The sequence below is a fragment of the Bos indicus x Bos taurus genome, chromosome 4 (assembly GCF_003369695.1).
Source record: "Bos indicus x Bos taurus breed Angus x Brahman F1 hybrid chromosome 4, Bos_hybrid_MaternalHap_v2.0, whole genome shotgun sequence".
In the NCBI taxonomy this organism is placed as follows: Eukaryota; Metazoa; Chordata; class Mammalia; order Artiodactyla; family Bovidae; genus Bos; species Bos indicus x Bos taurus.
The window spans coordinates 54,881,377-54,899,148 of NC_040079.1; the positions used below are offsets into that span (position 1 = coordinate 54,881,377).

A 17,772-nucleotide genomic window follows, 5' to 3' on the forward strand; every position below is an offset into this window, starting at 1 on the left:
CCATTCTTCAGCAAGTTTCAACTATCCTGTTGAATATCTTTGGGTCTCCTAATGTTTATATAGCATGGTGGAAGGGAGATGTAACATTCAGTCCTTTGCAATATATATACACAAATATACAAATTTGGGTGTTTTTTTTCTTGTCAGTGGGGCATTTAAGGCTGCATTTCCTTCTGGGTTTTCTTCCCCTTAGTAAAGATGCATCTCACAATCAGATTGCTATTTAGTTTTAAGAGATGTTAGTTCCTCTTCCTTTGTTTCATGCTTTACTCCTTGTAACAGGAAACCAGTGACCCAGTTTTACATGGACCCTCTGATAATTGAGGGGAAAATTCTTGAAATTCCCTCGTTCCTTTATACTTCACACAGTGGACATCTCTTGAGGCTCTATGGTGTGTCAGGCACAGAGAGGATTTGACCTCAGTCTGGGTGCCTGTCTGTCTCACCTTACTTACCGGAGGTCTCTTTATTCCTTTCTGCAGGAGCCATGGTGAACAGAGCAAACAGCTGCCAATCTGACAGCAGCGGGTTCCTGGAGGAGCCACCGGAGCCACCACCCCTGCAGGTAGAGGGCCCCTTGAGAGTTGAAATAGGAACAGAAGGACTGATAAGATTAAAGTGTGTTACCACAGTTGAAAAGAGCAACCAATGCTTAGAAGACATGTGACAGGCACCCAAGGGACAGGGGAGAGTGGAGTCACGGTGGGCAAGTGCAGAAAGCTCAGTGCTCCTTTCCTTTCTATTTTCTTTTGATTTTTCTGAAGAAAGTAACTGAGCCTCATTGAAAGGTCCCAGGTAAAGGGCTTCCCAGGTGGCCCAGCGGTCAACCTGCCAATGCAGGAGACACAAGTTTGATCCCTGGGTTGGGAAGATCCCCTGGAGAAGAAAATGGCAACCCACTCCAGTATTCTTGCCTAGAGAATCCCATGGATGGAGGGGCTTGGTGGGCTACAGTCCTTGGGATCGCAAAGATTCAGACACGACGGAGCAATTAAACAGCAACAAAGTAGTAAACTCACATAAACCTGATTTTGTAATCCTTGTCTCATGATTCTTAAGTCAATGATAATGGGGAAAAAATGTAAAATGAACTATTTCTTAAACCTAGTGCCTCTCCCTCATTTCTGACCCATTTGCCTTTATTCCCATTTCTCCCACAGATACACCCCTTGTCAAGCAGCCCAAGTCCTGCCAAGAATGGATATGAAACGCCAAGGGCTCAGAGCCATAGCTTAGAGTCTTGTCAGCAAGAGTCAGATGAGTCTGATTCCAAGAGTATAGTGAGCACATCTTTTTCAAGTCAAGACTGGAGTGTCTTGGAAGAGAAAGCCTCAGCCTCTATGGTGGAAAAAGAGTCTCAGTCAGAGAGCATGGGGTCGACCCCAGAGCTGTGGACCCAAGATCTGGCCCTTGATAAGAGCATCCCTGGGGTAGAACTCCCAAGGAGAGGTGGCCAGCTACGGCAACACCCACCCGTGCCCCAAATTGAATACAAGGCCACTACAGGCACAGTTACCTTCAAATACGGTAGCTCTATGGGTGTTACAATGACACACATCACAGATGCAAAGGATGGGCTTCTGTGGCCTGAGCAAGCTGGGGAAGTATATGTGCACAACCACCCCTGTGAGTCTGTGAGATCACCCGGAACTGATCCTGCTCCAGACAAGTCCCCTCATGATGACTCAGAGGCCCCAAGAGGAACAGAAGTCAGTAAACTCTGTCCTTCCATCAACAATGCCTTACTGATGCAAAACAGTATCTCGCAGCATGTCCCCAAGCCCAGGGAAGCCACATCCAATACAAGGGACCTTGTTCAAACTTCTGGAATGTCCATTCTCCATCTAGATAAGGTGGCTGGAGATAGTCCCCAAGGGAGAGCAGTGTGTAGAGCTTTGGGTCAAATATCACCTAGGGAAGAATCTGAGATGGGAGACCTTCCTCCAGATACTAACTTACATGCTGCTAGCTCCATGTCTGTGACAAGCCAGCTGTCCTCCAAACTGGCATCACCTGCTCAGAATGCTGTGGTCTTGGGAACAGATTCTAAAGGAGTGATTTTAGAATGCACTGTGTGTGACCCTATTACTGCAGCAGAACCAGGACTGGGGTCAGAAGCAAGACAGTTCAATGATGTTTCTGTTCAGACTGACACATGGGAGGCTCCACCCTGGCACTGCTGTTCAGCTCCAGGTAAAAAGGCCCCACCCCTCACCAAATCTGTCTCTTTAGACACAGGTTTCCCTAGGAACTACCCAGGGGCCACCTGCCAAGCTGTGCCCACCCACTGCTGTATCTGCTGTCATCACCACCGCCACTGCACCACGGAGAGGCAAAGCCCCAACTCTGTGTCTCCAACTTGTTGGCATTGCTTATGCTTACATAATCATCTGGAAGCCCAGCTCATGAAGACTTTGAAAGTCCTTCAGGACACCACAGTGAGGGAGCTGTATTCTGTAAGTATTTGCCTCCACAAAGTGGGGAAGCAGACGCAGCAACAATACATACCTCAGGGAGGATACTCAGCCTCCCTTTCTGAATGTGAGCTCTCAGGATATACCTTTCCATTGCAAATCATGAGTAGTAGCTGTAGAGTGCTTTATCGTTTATAATATACTCTCGCAAATGTCTTTTTTTTTAAAGGTAGCCATTGACTTAGTTCTTAAATGCTCTGATTTAACACCTATAGAAATTTATTTGATATTGTCTTAAGCAGCAGGCACTGTCAATAATTTTTATTTATTTACTTATTTTTATTTATTTATGTTTGGCCATGTGGCTTGTGGGATTTTAGTTCTTGATCAGGGATAGAACCTCAGTCCCTTGCAGTGGAAGCATGGAGCTCTAACCATTGCACAACCAGGGAATTCCCATAGATTTCTTCTTATTTGATATTTCCAATCACCTCATGAAGGAAGGAAAGCAAATTTTATTATTAACCCCCATTTTACACTGGGATATAAAACAGTACATTCACAGGTAAGGTTCTAAGCATTCGTGCATCTGAATCTCCTCTTCAGTTCAGTTTAACTGAACATTCTCATATTCACTTACCTGTATAATTGTGAGGAAGATGTGTCATCTCTCTGAGCTTAGTCCCCTTCTTATAAAATAGGGAGATTACTTATGTCACTGACACAGGATTGTTTTAGGATTAAATGAGAGAAAGCTTGTAAGGCACGCAGCACAGTCAGACACTCAGTGCCTGGCACATAAAAAGCCCTAAAAAATGCTAGTTGTGTGTGGTTGTCAAGTTTTGTTATTTTTTATTGTTCAGGTCTTGAATTATAGAGCTTCTCATGTCAAATAGAGGAACTTTTGGTCTACTTTTGCTAAGTTTGTTTAAAAGTGGACATGAAGATTACTGAGAACTGAAGGAGCCTCAGCCCTGTTCAGTCCCTGATAAATCAACAGGCATTTAGCAAGTCCTTCCAATGACTTCAGCAGTTCTCAAGGTCAGAAATAATCTGGGCTGTCAAGGTTAGCCACTGATTTAAAAAAGTATGAGTACGACACATGAAACTTTTTTCCCACAGGTGGGAAAAAAGACAGCACATGTAATGTAGGACTACAGCTGTTCAGAGGAGAATGGAAGGCAACTACAGTTTACTGAGTTCCTGCTATTTGGTACCTTCTATGTTACCTTCCCATTCTTTTAATTCCACAAATAGTTACTGAGTGCTATGCTAAGCATTTTATTTATGCCACGTCAAATAACCGTCATTTTCATCCATACCATAAATTTTTATTGATTCCCTAGTATGTGTCAAGTCTTCCCTCTATTACAGATGAGAAAGTAAGAACTGAGAGAGTTTAAGTAATTTTTCAACTTCCCGCAACTACTGAGTACTAAGTCCAGATTCAAATTCAGACTTAGCTGACACCAAATTCTTGGATAATATATTCCAAAGATGTGTCCAACTTCAAGATATGTCCATCTGTGTAAGTGAAATAGTAGCATAAGAAAGTGATTGTTTGAAAGATACAGCAAATTACATGGTCCTTCAACACAGAAAAATCTGTATAAATGTAATATAAACATAGAAAGTGATTATATAAAAGATAAAATAACTTACTACATTTTTTTCGGATTGTAAAACTCTCAGGTATTTGTAATATTTTAAAATGAGTCATTAGCGAGGGCTGAACTAGTAAAAGAAGGTGTGAAGGTCAGTTCTGGGTATAATATTATTCTAAAGCTCAGTGGGAGCAAAGAACTAAGGCTAGTGTATAGCTGGGGTCCTTTGGAGTAAAAAGACCAAGGTTCAAATTCTGAAGAAGAGTAGGAGTCATTGTCATTGTCATCATCAATGTTAATGAGAGACTGTAAATGCTGTACAGCAGTGGTTTTCAATTGGAAATAATTTGCCTCCAGCCCTGGTGCCATTTGGCAATAATTGGAGACATATTTGGTAGTCATAACTAGGGTAGGTGCTACTTGAATTTTGTGGGTGGAGGTCAGGGATGATGCTAAACATCCTGCAATACATAAGTCAGCACCTTAAAACAGAGACCCATCTGACCTAAAATGTCAACAATGTCAAAGTTTAAAAACTTAGCTCTAAAGGAATAAACTGGACCATATAGTTCATGTAGGAAAATGTTAGAGATGAAAGATGGCTGGAGAAGGTGATATTTTAAGAGGCTATAAGGGAAAAATATTAAATCCTACAGTTAGATACTCCAGTTTCCATGGTAAAAACCAGATTGTTGATCTAACATATATTGAAAAAATATTTTTTCTAATTTACATTTTAAAATGTTTTATAGGAATATATAAATTAAATCATATTTGGCTTTATATTTTGTTTCCAATAATAAAGCATGAAAATCAAATCTGTGTTTAAGACTTCAGAACAAAGGCACAGATAGAACGTGCTCTTGTGGGTTACCTATCATTAAATCTTATAAAGATGTGAATTAGTCACAATAATCTGTTAATTCAAAAAAATTTTTTCAGACAAGAAAATTAGACATATACAGAATAAGAACTGTGGATATTAGAAGATTCATCTACAATGTTTATGATTTAGATTTAAAGAAAAAAGTCATATGAATTTTTAAAAGTATTATGAGCCAATTTTTAAAAGTAATATGAGCCATTGGAAGGACTGATGCTGAAGCTGAAGCTGAAGCTCCAATACTTTGGCCACCTAATGCAAAGAGCCTCACTGGCAAAGACCCTGTTGCTGGGAAAAATTGAGAGCAAGAGGCGAAGGGAGCAGCATAGGATGAGATAGTTGGATGGTATCACCGACTCAATGGACGTGAGTTTGAGCAAATTCCAGGAGATGGTAAAGGACAGAGACTCCTGGCATGCTGCCGTCCATGGGGTTGAAAAGAGCTGGACATGACTGAGCAACTGAACAATGAGCCAATCAAACGTTAAGGGTCAATATTGTTGCTCTTACTGTTGAAGTTAAAGTTTGTTTTAAGGCCCAGCTTGGGTCAGAGATTGGGGCTTCCCTGGTGGCTCAGATGGTAAAGAATCTGCCTATAATTCAGAAAACTCAGGTTTGATACCTGGATCAGGAAGATTTCCTGGAGAAGGGAATGCAACCCACTCTGGTATTCTTGCCACTCTAATATTCTTGCCTAAAGAATTCCACGGCCATGGGGTTGCAAAGAGTCAGACGTAACTAACACTTTCACTTTTGGGGGAACCAGAGAGTAGATACTGCATTGTATTTGAATTAAAACCTAGTCTTTATGTTGGAAAAAAAGAGTTCAAAACAGTCTCCTTTTTTTTTCCCTTCTTGCCTAAAGAAAAGTGAAAGTGTTAGTTGTTCTGTTCTGACTCTCTGTCCTTCGAATTACCCAGGTAAGAATACTGGAGTGGGTAGCCATTCTCTTCTCCAGGGGATCTTCCCTACCCAGAGATCAAACCCAGGGCTCCCATATGACTGGCAAATTCTTTACCATCTGAGCCACCTAAGGGTTCCTTTTTGTCTGAAACTATTTTTTTGTCTGTTGTAGAGTGGAAATGCAGTTTCAGTGTTCCCAAATGACCAGGAGATGGCAGCATTTCAGAATCTTCCACATCATTCCCTTCACAGGGAGCACTTAACAACCATCAATTATTCCTAAACCTCAGCCCCCATGCCTTCCAATCACAAAGGTGATTGGATATCTAGGTGAAGCATAAAATTCTTTTATAATGTTCAGCCTACTTGAGCACCATAGTTACATTGCCCTGGCCTCACTGTTTCTAGAACTCAGTCACCTTGTAAGAATTCACTGCCTGATCGGATCACTCCTAGGGGACAAATAACTTCATGCGACCAGCTACACTGTAGCTGACAAATCGACTGGGCTTGGTGGCTGCAAGAGGACATTCATATAGGGAAACCAAGGCAACAGCCTTGTCATATAGAGTGTAAGGTTTAAACAGTGATTCACATCAGGAACGATGAGGGGCAAAATTGGAAGGGCATACAGTTCAATTCTAGATTCCAGTCCATGGAGGATGGGATGCCTAGTCTATGCCTGCCTCACTGTGAATGAGCTTGTGAACTGGTGGGGCTGATTCTGCAGATTTCAACCACCAGACACCGTGGTTAAGCAGCTGTCATTTAGTCGCTAAGTTGTGTCCAGATTTTTTGCAACCTCACGGACTGTAGCCCTTCAGGCTCCTCTACCTGGATTTCCCAGGCATAAATACTAGAGTGGGTTGCCATTTCCTTCTCCAGGAGATACTCCCAACCCAGGAATCAAACCCTCATATCCTGCATTGACAAGAGGATTCTTTACCCATGAGCCACTAGGAAAGCCCGTAGTTAAGCAGAGCTAAGACTAGTAAAAAATATTCTAAGCAGACTCTCTAATCAAGCACATATCATCCAGTAGATGTGTTCAATATCACTGAGATTCAGAGTGAGGCAGGACTTGGCACCAAAGTAAAACAAGATTATACAAGACTCAGCTTTTCTAAACACAAGCCTGCATTATGGGGCCCTACCTCTCTGATCTTGTCTACATCCTTACACCCTATATTACCTAGGTTTCCAGACTGACTTCTTGTCCCTGGAACATAATGTCTCCAAGGGCCATCCAATAGTCACTGCTCTCTTGTCCCAGCCACATATGTCTCTATTTGACTGAAAAAGCCGAAGTCTAGGCTTTTCCTGTTCTCTCTCCAGCACATTAGCAGCAGGGCTACATTGCACACAAGAAAGCCCAGGTGGGAAGGCAGGTGCCACTGCAGTGAACTCTTGCAGTGACTCAGAAAGCCCTTGCTTCCCAGCTCTTTCTAATTGTTCGCAGTGCACAGTCCATGAGATGGAAACAATGAAGACGGTGTGCCAGAGTTTCCGGGAGCATTTAGAAGAAATTGAGCAGCACCTCAGAGGACAACAGGCACTCCTTTCCAGGGACATGACAGAGGAGGAAAGGTAATTATCTAAGAGAGCCATAAAAGTAAGTACCAGCCCACATACCTGGAGCAAGGAAAGGTAATCAGGGCAGGACAGATGTGCAGCAGGGAGCAGGGCTAATGAGAAACTGGCCAATTTTTCCTTGCTTTCCTGTTCCAGGTCTTACTTTCTCAGTGGGAGTCTGTGAGAGCCATTTACTGGATAGCAACACTTACTTTTCAAGGCCAGGGCTCCTTGAGGTCAGAAAATAGGCAGCCACTGGGAAGAGGGGCTAGCCAGCAGGGTATCTTTAACCATCATGAATGGAGCTCTCACAAAAGCAATATTGGCGGTTTTTAGAGTTTTGAAAATCTGCACTATTTTCACATAGATGAAAAGTATATGTCCCAAAAGTAGATTAGGCATTGCCTGGGGCTGGGGATAGGAATAGGGATTAACTTATAGCGGGGCATGAGGCTTCTTACTGGTAAAATGTAAGTGTTCCAAAATTGAATGATGGTGATAGTTACACACTTGGCAGATTTACTAGAAATCATTGAATTATTTTCTTAAAATAGGTAAACTTTATGGTACATAGACCAGGAGTCACTAGCAGTAAAGAACCCACCTGCCAATGCAAGAGACATAAGAGATGCAGAATCGGTCCCTGGTCTGGAAGATCCCCTGGAGGAGGGCATGGCAACCCACTCTAGTATTTTTGCCTGGAAAATCCCATGGACAAAGGAGCCTGGAGGGCTACAGTACATAGGGTCACAAAGAGTCAGACACAACTGAAGCAACTTAGCACACACATATATGGTATATTAATTATTCTGCAAAGAGTTGTTTAAAAAAGAAAGAAAATTTGCCCTAACAATAAACCCATGCCTGCAATTGAGACGAATAAAGATGGTGACTCTCTTTTAAGATGTGTCAAAGGTGTGACCTACATTTTGAGAGGGACCATGGAAAACTATACGTGGAGGTGATTGTGAAATATGGTTATTTTCTACTATTTACCCACAGGGAGGAGGCTGAGCAATTGCAGACATTACGGCAAGCCCTGCGGCAGGAGGTGGAAGAGCTGGAGTTTCAACTGGGAGACCGGGCTCAGCAAATCCGAGAAGGGATGCTATTGGTACAGGCCATGGGGTGTGGGGTTTACTAGATCCCACCCACTGTAGCAGGGGTAAATTAGATGATAAACCTGATTGTACAGCCATTCCAGATTCTAAGATTAGATGCCAACACCTTGATTTTAAGTACAAAGAAATTGAAGCCCAGAGAAGCACGTTGCCTTGCTCAGGGCCACACAGCTGGCTGGTGGTGATTCCGGACCAGAACTCAGGTCAGCTAACCTCCATGCCAATCTTTTCCTCTGCCCTGTAAGCAATATATAAGTATCAGTGGCCCATTTCCCAAATGAGAATAGGAAACCGCTTTTGACCTCATGTGGGCTAAGTCATTGCCGAAATCTGTTGCCATCACGCCGAACCCACCCTAGAGAATTCACCAAACGTCAATGCCTTTCCCACCAGCCTGAGTTAGCTACTTCATGTAAATATGGGAAGTGGTCCACACATTTTGGTCTTGTTTTCTTTTTAGCAGCTTGAGCTTCTCACAGGGGAACCACCTGAAAACGACACAAATCTACATCAATATAACTGGACAGGAGAAAAGATTGGCCGGACTCCAGGTGCTAAGATCCACTCTGCCATGCATCCTGGGGCTGCCCTTCCTCCTGGTGATGGCCAGCAGCCTCCCTCCTCAGGGACCCATTTAACTGCCTTTACTCCACCCATCTTGGGAAGCAGTACTGGGATGTCTCCTCCATCGTGGGCAGAATTAGATCCAGGCCCTCCATCAAATTGTCCTGTTGGAGAAGAGGATACAGATGTCTTCCTTTAGGTCAGAGCAGGTTTGATGACCTTCCTACAAAATGTAAAAGCACATGCTAGCCAGAGCAAGCATATCTAAATTTTCCCTAAGGAGAAATATCTATCAACCCTTCATCAGCTGCTGTTTTTTGAATATTCTACTCTATGGTTAAACCTGGGAGGAATATGTTAATATTCATTTGATATAGGATAAGTGAGCACCTACTGTGTGCCTGGCATAGAGTGCAGTAGCCAAGATACATAGATATAGATATACCTCAAGGGGCATGTGGTGTCCTGTCTTTGCCCTGCTGAGTATGCTGAGGAAGACAGAATGTAAACATATACATAGGTATGAATTTGAAACTGTGAATGTGCTTTGAAGGAAATATAGTAACAGGGTTTCATGAAAGAGAGTGTACCAGGGAGTCTGAGTTAACCTCCGCATATCAGGAGGGTTTGCTTGAACGAGTGAGAATGGAAAGAGGAAAGAAGATCCAGGTCTCAGAGGTACCAGCCTGTCCTAAAGCCTTGAGTCAGTCAGCGAGCCAGACTTACTGAGGAGGCTCCCACCAGGTGTCAGGACCCCCTCTTGTGCTGGAGACAGAGCTGTGAACAAGAAACAATTTCTACTCACAAAGAATTGGAAGAGAAGTGAGAAGCAGCAACCACACCAACAAACAAGTAAATAAGATAGTGTCAGGTCTGCGCCATGGTGAAGACTCTGTGGCGATATTGTAGAAGATGATGTGAGATGAGTAATGTGCCTTGTACACCAGAGCAGTCGGCCTGGATCAGGGGAAGCTGTATGGGCGAGACCTGAATGTGAAATCCTGGGGAAAGAACGTTTAAAGCAGAAGGAATGGAAAGTTTAAAGGCTCCGAGACACAAACCGCCTTCATTGTGGAGTGAAGGAGTGACAGGGGAGTGGAGGGAGGGGAAGTCTGAGAGGTGGCCTTCAGGATGACTGTAGGCTGGCGTCTGAGAGCCCGAGTTTTTTCCAAGTGTGATGGAAGGCCACGGTGGGTTTTAAGAAGGGTTGTCATATGATCTGACTTACATTTACCGTTCACCCTAACAGCCTTGTGGAGAAGGCACCATTGGAGACTCACCACTGGGCAGAGTTCCCAGTTAGAATTGAGCTCCCAGTGAGAAGGCAGCTGGTGTCACCCCCAAAGGGGAGAAGCAAAGCTGTCACGTGTCTTCCATCCAGCTGGGGAGGCTGGTGAGCCCCCCACCCCCACCACCCCAGGGAAATGCGGGGAGCTGTGCAGAGCAATTGAGTACACTGGCCGTCTCTAATGCGGCCGGACATTGCAAGGAGGGGAAATGCATGAAGAATGGAACCGCCAGAAAAAACTTCATGGAAAAGTAGCCCCTTGAGGGACGTTCATAATTTATATAAGATGGGCGAGTGCAAGGACACTAGGAAGTTATTTCACTGGAAACTATTTATTACTAGAACCTAACTCATGGTCCATTTCCATTCTTCATCCCCCTTGTGTTTTGAAAACCCTTTGGCTTTAGTGAAGCCCTTCTCCCCTTCTGGCCACCCTGCAGTTTCCTCTGTTGACTATACTTCCTCAGAGTGTGGACATCCCCCTTCCATCCTCAGTTGTCTTCTTTGTCTCCCTCCATACTTCGTCTTTCTCAATATACACACTCACTCTAGAGACCCAGGCCCCAGCTCTCTCCAGAATTCCTCTCCAGCATTGTCTACTGTCCACAAGATTGTTTCATCTGGAAGAACTGTCTCCATGTCTTACTCAGTATCAATCTTTTTATTTCTGTGTGATACACAGCATCCCATGCCAAGAGCTTATATGACAATCTCTTATTCTCAAAAGCAGCCCACAGCAAAACTGCTCATTAGACATAGAAAAATACTTTTTCTGAGAATCTATATTAAAGCTAAAAAAGTTCTATTTGGGAGTTTGGAGTATTGACAAAGCTCAGACGTGTTTTTGACCTGAGTTGCTTCCACATGAAACAGGTGGAAATGATATTTGATGGTTGTGAGTTTATACAATCAAATTGCATAAAAGGGACCAACCCTGTAAGTTGCCATATGAAAATAGAAGTCTTTTACCTGTAACAGGACAGACTTCCCCTCTTTGGAGCCTCTCAGTGCTAAGGGAAGCATTCCCCATGTGAATGAGGAGGAGGCTAAGATACGGAGAGGATGATCTATACACGTACACACCGAGTCCTGCACTGTATTACTAATCAGAAACACCTGCACACTGGGATTAAGGGTTCAAGCTCTAAATTTAAATCGAGAAGCTTAAATCCAGCTCCACTATCGATGTTGGATAAATTGCTTACCCCCAGTGCCTTCATCTGTACATTATTAGAGTTAATGCACATTTAGTCCTTTAGAGCAAGCCTGCAACGTTTTTCCCATATGAGTCCATGCAGAGTACAGCTCAGTATGATTACTATGCTGATGAGGAGGAGAACAAGAGTAGAGGCGATTTTTGAATATCTACTTACGTGCACGGTACCGGGCCAAGCACTTTATATGCATTACCACCTATCTTATCACCTAGAGGCAAGAATTAATACACACACACATACATGTGCACACACATACTCAAAAAAACCATGAATTGTCTAAGTTCTGACAACTGGTAAGGAATTGAGTTGACTCTCTGATTCCCTGTTTTGCCAGTGGTTCACCATTATGGCTCTACCAAGCCATAGGGCTTGTGTGGAGCCTACAGGTGTGTCCACATCAACCAAGTAGCCCTGCTTCTGTCTGTGATATTTATTTAGCTTTAGCAGAGATTTTCCTTTAAAAAAACAATCTCATTCTGTATAAAAGTTTGAAAACACGGCACTAAGTTAATGGCATATAACTCTTGTAGTCAAACATAGGTTCTGAGTTGCTTTCTTACAAAGTGATGACTTCCTCCACAAAGACTCCTTGGGAACCTACCATCCTAGCAACTCTTAGCTTACTACAACTTGTCCCATTGCCAAGAATAATGCCAAGAGTTCCTTTGTAGTCCCTGAATGATTTTCTGGGAAATATCATTGTTCTGTCTTCAAGTTCCAAGATCCTTCATTCTCTTTTTTATGAAGTTAAACCTATCCATGTTAACTTTATTCAGGGAAATCCAGGCCACATATTTGAAATCAGAAATCATTGCAGTAAATATTTGTGCAAAGTTAAAACATAGAAAATCTTTTAATTATAAAACACAACTCAGGGTTGGAATGATTCCATTTCAATGAAAAAGAAGAAAAAAATAAAAAAACCACACTGCCTGATCATTTTCAAATTTAGAAATTGGCAAGGGAACAATTTAACTTCTTTTATATGGAAGGACAGGGGTCCTTTCCTGTATTAATTTTCTTCCATCTAGATTCCATTTCAATATTCGAAGCCAAAGATTTGAATAGAGAAAACTGAGTTAGAAACAATAATTGGAAAACCAGATCACGTATTTTTCTTTGTTTTGTTCTGCATGAGTGAAGACCCAGGTTTTCCAATGAAGACAAAAAATAAAACATTGAAGGTTGTTCTGAACCTCAGCACATTTATGTGCTATGTAGATTTGTATAAGGAAATCTTCCTTTCAGTCCACAGAAAAGCATGCTTACAAAATTCCATTAGATTTTGCTTAACAGATATTCTTTTATATGTGCATTTTTGTCTGCAGGGCCAGGAGTTACCTTATCTTCAAAAATAATTTTCCTAAAATGGAAAAAATAAAATCAGAAGACTTCCTAATGACTTGAAAACCTAGTCTACCTATTTGTTTGTTGAGAAATGATTTCTGATGTATAATACAGGTCATAAAATAGGACATTTGTACAGAGATTAAAGGGTAAAAGTTTTCTGTGTGGGAGGAGAGAAGTTTGAAATGTTTTGTTGTAAATTGATGTGTTGCATATCTAATTTCAGATTTGAATGCAAACAGCAAAGAACAGTCACAATTTGCAAAGATCATAGGTTATTTGAAATGATGTCAAATTGTCTTTCTTGCAAATGAGAGAAGGTGAACAGAAGCCAAAATATTGGTGGCATCTTTCTCTAACCCAAAACTCAGGCTCTACTAGTCTAATTTTCCAACGTTAATAAACCAGTAGTTTAGTATGAGATGCTCCCTTTCTAAGTCAACAGAATTTTGTAAAGAAAGAAACTTGCACATCAAGAATGATTTCTAATCATTAGAATCAATTTGAAGACTTTTCCCTTTTGAGTGCTTTAAGAGCTCAGTGCTGTCCTGTGCTGGTAACCCTCTAGCCCTCAAGCCAGTCCTTCTCTATTCATTCACCAGGAGAATGAAAGAAAAGAAATACTTCCTAAATGCACCCACAGTTTCTTCATTATCATTCCCATTACCATTCAATAATTGCTTATTTGCTAATGACAATGTACCAGAGCCACAGGACATCTCTATTTTTCTTTTTTAAAGCAAATATTTCAGGGTATTTAAAATTATATAATTTCTAACAATAAATATAATAGGTATAATAAGTCTTTACTCATAGAAAAAAAGTTAAATGTTTCTGCTTTGGATGGTCTATATTCTTCTATGGAGACCGGATGGGCATTTGTCAAATATATTTCTCTGTTGCATTTTTTATAAATAAAATAAAATTTACTTTTTTGTATTATTTATTGACACAGTTTTTTGAACTGTTGAAAACTGTTAAATCTCATGAACTTCCCTTTGCTTTAATGAGTACATAACCATGATGCATTACAGAGGAAAGTTCCCTGCCCTGTTCAACTCTCATTCTTGCCCAGTTTTTCATTTATCTATTCTTTACAGTCTCAGCCTCTGGCAATCCCTTTACCGCTTCTTCCATCCATAGTGGAGGCTCCAAGTGGTAGAGTAGGATATTTGTCTGACACTTGGTCACTTTATGTGTATGCTCTTATATTTTCTTAACTCTTTACTATCTGTTTAATCTGAATGACTGTAGAGTGATACATCATACATTTGCCTTCTGAAAACTCTTAATTAAAATAAGCATGCTCTTTGAAATTTAGAAAGGTAATGGTTTTCCTTTCTTGTGGTTGAGTGGTCTGCTTTCTGAAAAAACTGTAGCTTTCAAGAATATTTCATGCATCCTTTTGTAAAACATTCAAGTCATTTAAAATCACAGCAAGAACTTCTAACCCAATCTTACTCACTTTTGTATCTTTCACATCTGATAACAGTATCTTGCTCATAGTCACTTCTTTATAAATTCTTATTGAAATAAATTAAGGAGAACTGGTTTGCTTTGTAAACAAGGTTTAGGGGTTTCTCTTCATTTATGCTCAAGGTGAGACTTACTTATACATGTATTTATATAAAGTCATAGGCCACTACAGGAATTCCCTGGTGGCTCAAAGGATAAAGCATCTGCCTGCCATGCGGGAGACCAGGGTTCGATCCCTGGGTTGGGAAGATCCCCTGGAGAAGGAAATGGCAACCCATTCCAGTATTCTTGCCTAGAGAATCCCATGGACAGAGGAGCCTGGCCGGCTACAGTCCACGGGGTTGCAAAGAGTCGGAACATGACTGAGCGAGTTCACTTCACTTATAGGCCACTACATCATGTAACACTCTCTTTATAAGGACACACATTATAGACTGAATTGTGTCCCCCAGAATTCATTATCTTAGAGCCCTAACCCCCAAAGTGACTGTATTTGGAGATGGAGGTGTTAAGGAGGTAATTAAGGTTAAATGTAGTGGTCCCACAAGGGTGGGACCCAATCCGTGTGCTCATGGAAAAGGCCATGCATGTGAAAACGCAGAGAAAAAGGAAGCCACTTACAAGTCAGGAAGAGAGTCCTCACCAGAAACCAACACTGGGAGCTTGGACTTCTAGTCTTCAGAACTCAGAAAAAAATAAATAAAATGCTTGTTGTTTAAGCCACCCAGTATTTTGTTATGGCAGCCCAAGCAGACTAGAACAGATTTTGGTGCCAGGAAGTGGGGTGCTGCTATAACAAATAAAATGTGGGAGTGACATTGGAACTGGGTGGTGAGTAGAGGCTGGAAGAGTTTTGAAGTACACGTTTTCTTCAAAGCAAGCTTTCTCGTTTTTGCAATATGGATAGACTGAGACTTTCCCAAATCTTTATGTCTGATTCCTTTTTGCTTAACAGTCCTGTCAATTTATCTCCTTCCTCTTGTGTTTTATTACAAGCAGTAAGGAGAAAGCAGGATGTACCTTCAACACTTGGCTTAGAAACCTCAGCTAAATATCCAATTTCATTGCTCAGATGCTCTACTTTGCACTAAACACAAGAACTCAATTTAGCCAAGTTCTTTGCCATTTTATAACAAGGGTCAAATTTTCTCCAGTTTCCAATAGCATACTCCTCATTCCTGTCTGAGGCCTGAGACCCCACCAGAATTGTTTTAATGTTCATACTTCTACCAGCAGTCTGCTCATGATGATGATATATATATATGTATATATATGTATATGTGTGCTCAGTCATTTCAGTCGTGTCCGACTCTCTGTGACCCCGTGGACCATGGCCCTCCAGGCTCCTCTGTCCATGAGATTCTTCAGGCAAGAATACTGAAGTGGGTTGCCATTTCCTTCTCCAGTGATTAAGTATGAAGTGAGTGAAGTGAAGTCACTCAGCCGTGTCTGACTCTGCGACCCCATAGACTGCAGCTCACCAGGCTCCCCTGTCCGTGGGATTTTCCAGGCAAGAGCACTGGAGTGGGTTGCCATTGCCTTCTCCAGATATGTGTGTGTGTGTGTGTGTGTGTGTGTATTCTCTAAGACAACAGAAGCTTTCTCTCCAGCTCTCCTCTTTTCTTCCCAAGCCCTCACCAGAATTGACTTTAACATGTTTCTACCAATGGTCCCTTCAAGGAAATAGAACCTTTTTCTAACATGCTCCTAAAAAGAACTATGCTGCTCAAAGTCATGTTCCCTTTCTCAGGGCAACCTGCATCTAATGACTGGTTGATATGAAGGAATGTAAGCCAAGACCCCTCACCTCAACTTAGGACAACTCTCAAGAATCATTCTGGCTTCCAAGCTCACCTTGGAGTTGCTTGAGACTTTTGTTGTAACTATAGCCCAAGTCCTTCCTTTGTCCAATCCTGCTTTCTTATCTCACAGATGTTAATTACAAGAGTGTCTAAGTCCCTTCAGTTGTGTCTGACTCTTTGCAACTCTATGGACCATAGCCTGCTGGCTTCTCTGTCCATGGGATTCTCCAGGAAAGAATACTGGAGTGAGTTGCCCTGCCCTCCTCCAGAGATCTTCCCAACCTGGGGACCAAACCTGCATCTCTTACATCTCCTGCATTGGCAGGCGGGTTGTTTACCACTAGTGCTACCAGGAAACCCAATTACAAGAGTACTCTTGATAAATTCTAAATCTCCATTTCAGAGACTGCTTCCTTGGAAACCTAATCTATGAAGCCATTTTAGTTTGAGTTTTCTCAGAATTAGGTCCTGAAACAAGGATACAAATTCAAATAGTTTGTTTGAGAAGTCATCCCTAAAAACATTACTAAGGCAAGTGGGGAAGTAGGAGAGGCAGTGAATGAAAATCAATAATATATGCATTGTCAAGCAAGTTCACAAAGAGTGGGCAAACAGAACTTAATTCCACTGGTGAAATCTGGGACCTCAGTGCTTCAGAGTTATCCTGTTCAAGGGATATGGAAGCTGGGTATTTATTCCTCAACTCTTCATCAGTCATTGGTTGAAAACTGCCCCTCGAGCATTAATTCCCCAGTATTATCAGATAGCTCTTTGTAGAGGAAGAATTAGATCCATCAATCAATGTTCTGTGTGAACTGGAAGTTGGAAATTTGATCAGAGTAAAAAATAAGTGTTTAGAGGTATATATACTCTATAACTAAAAAATTAAAAGTTACCCAAATATACCAACAAACCATTGCACACTGTATTCATGTTTTTACCTGTTGTAGTCGACTGCACAGATTTCTCTACCCTTTGGGATATACCTTTGAATATTCAAGTCAAACATAACCTCCTCGCAACAGTATGCCTGGTTCTTTCTTTTTACTTGAATAGAGATGATTACCTCCTCCTTTGTGTCACAGAGTCCCTTCTATGGACTTCATCCTTAATTCCAATGTTAACGTGACATTTAATTGCTCACATTTCCACTTTACCTTGGACTTCAGAGTAAGTTTCTTGATGGGAGAGCTGAGTCTTGATCTTCCTGAAATCACTTGTACTGAGCACTGTATCTTAAACATAGTAGGAATGTTTGGTGAAAAAAAAAATTTGAAATACCAGACTAGTCTCAGAACTAAATTCCTGAGTGCTGTTTCCACTGGTCATGAAAATATGCTTTGACAGTATTTTTCTTTCAACATTTAAAAAAATGTTATTCCACTGGTGTTCTGTTGCTGTTACTGTTTTTGTTTTTTGCCTGCATGGTTTCTGATGAGAAAATCTGCCATCATTTGAGTCACTGCTTCTTTTTTTAATGTATTGTTTTTCTATGGCCTTTTCAAGATTTCTTGCTTTGTTTTGGTTTTACCCTTTGATTATGATGAGTAAGAGCATGTTTTCTTTGAGTTTATTCTATTT

The 17,772-nt window shown here is 41.6% G+C and overlaps 1 protein-coding gene across 1 annotated transcript in view; it reads left to right on the forward strand.

Annotated features, from left to right (window-relative positions):
• The window catches only part of ITPRID1 (ITPR interacting domain containing 1), a 108,551-nt gene extending 93,968 nt beyond the window's left edge, over positions 1 to 14,583 (forward strand). Inside the window, exons 11-15 of the mRNA XM_027539479.1 lie at positions 483 to 565; positions 1,161 to 2,456; positions 7,264 to 7,391; positions 8,379 to 8,490; positions 8,958 to 14,583. Of these exons, the coding sequence (XP_027395280.1) occupies positions 483 to 565; positions 1,161 to 2,456; positions 7,264 to 7,391; positions 8,379 to 8,490; positions 8,958 to 9,260 (1,922 nt within the window). The 3' untranslated portion in view covers positions 9,261 to 14,583. The remainder of the gene's footprint in view (positions 1 to 482; positions 566 to 1,160; positions 2,457 to 7,263; positions 7,392 to 8,378; positions 8,491 to 8,957) is intronic.
• The last annotated feature ends 3,189 nt before the right edge of the window (positions 14,584 to 17,772 follow it).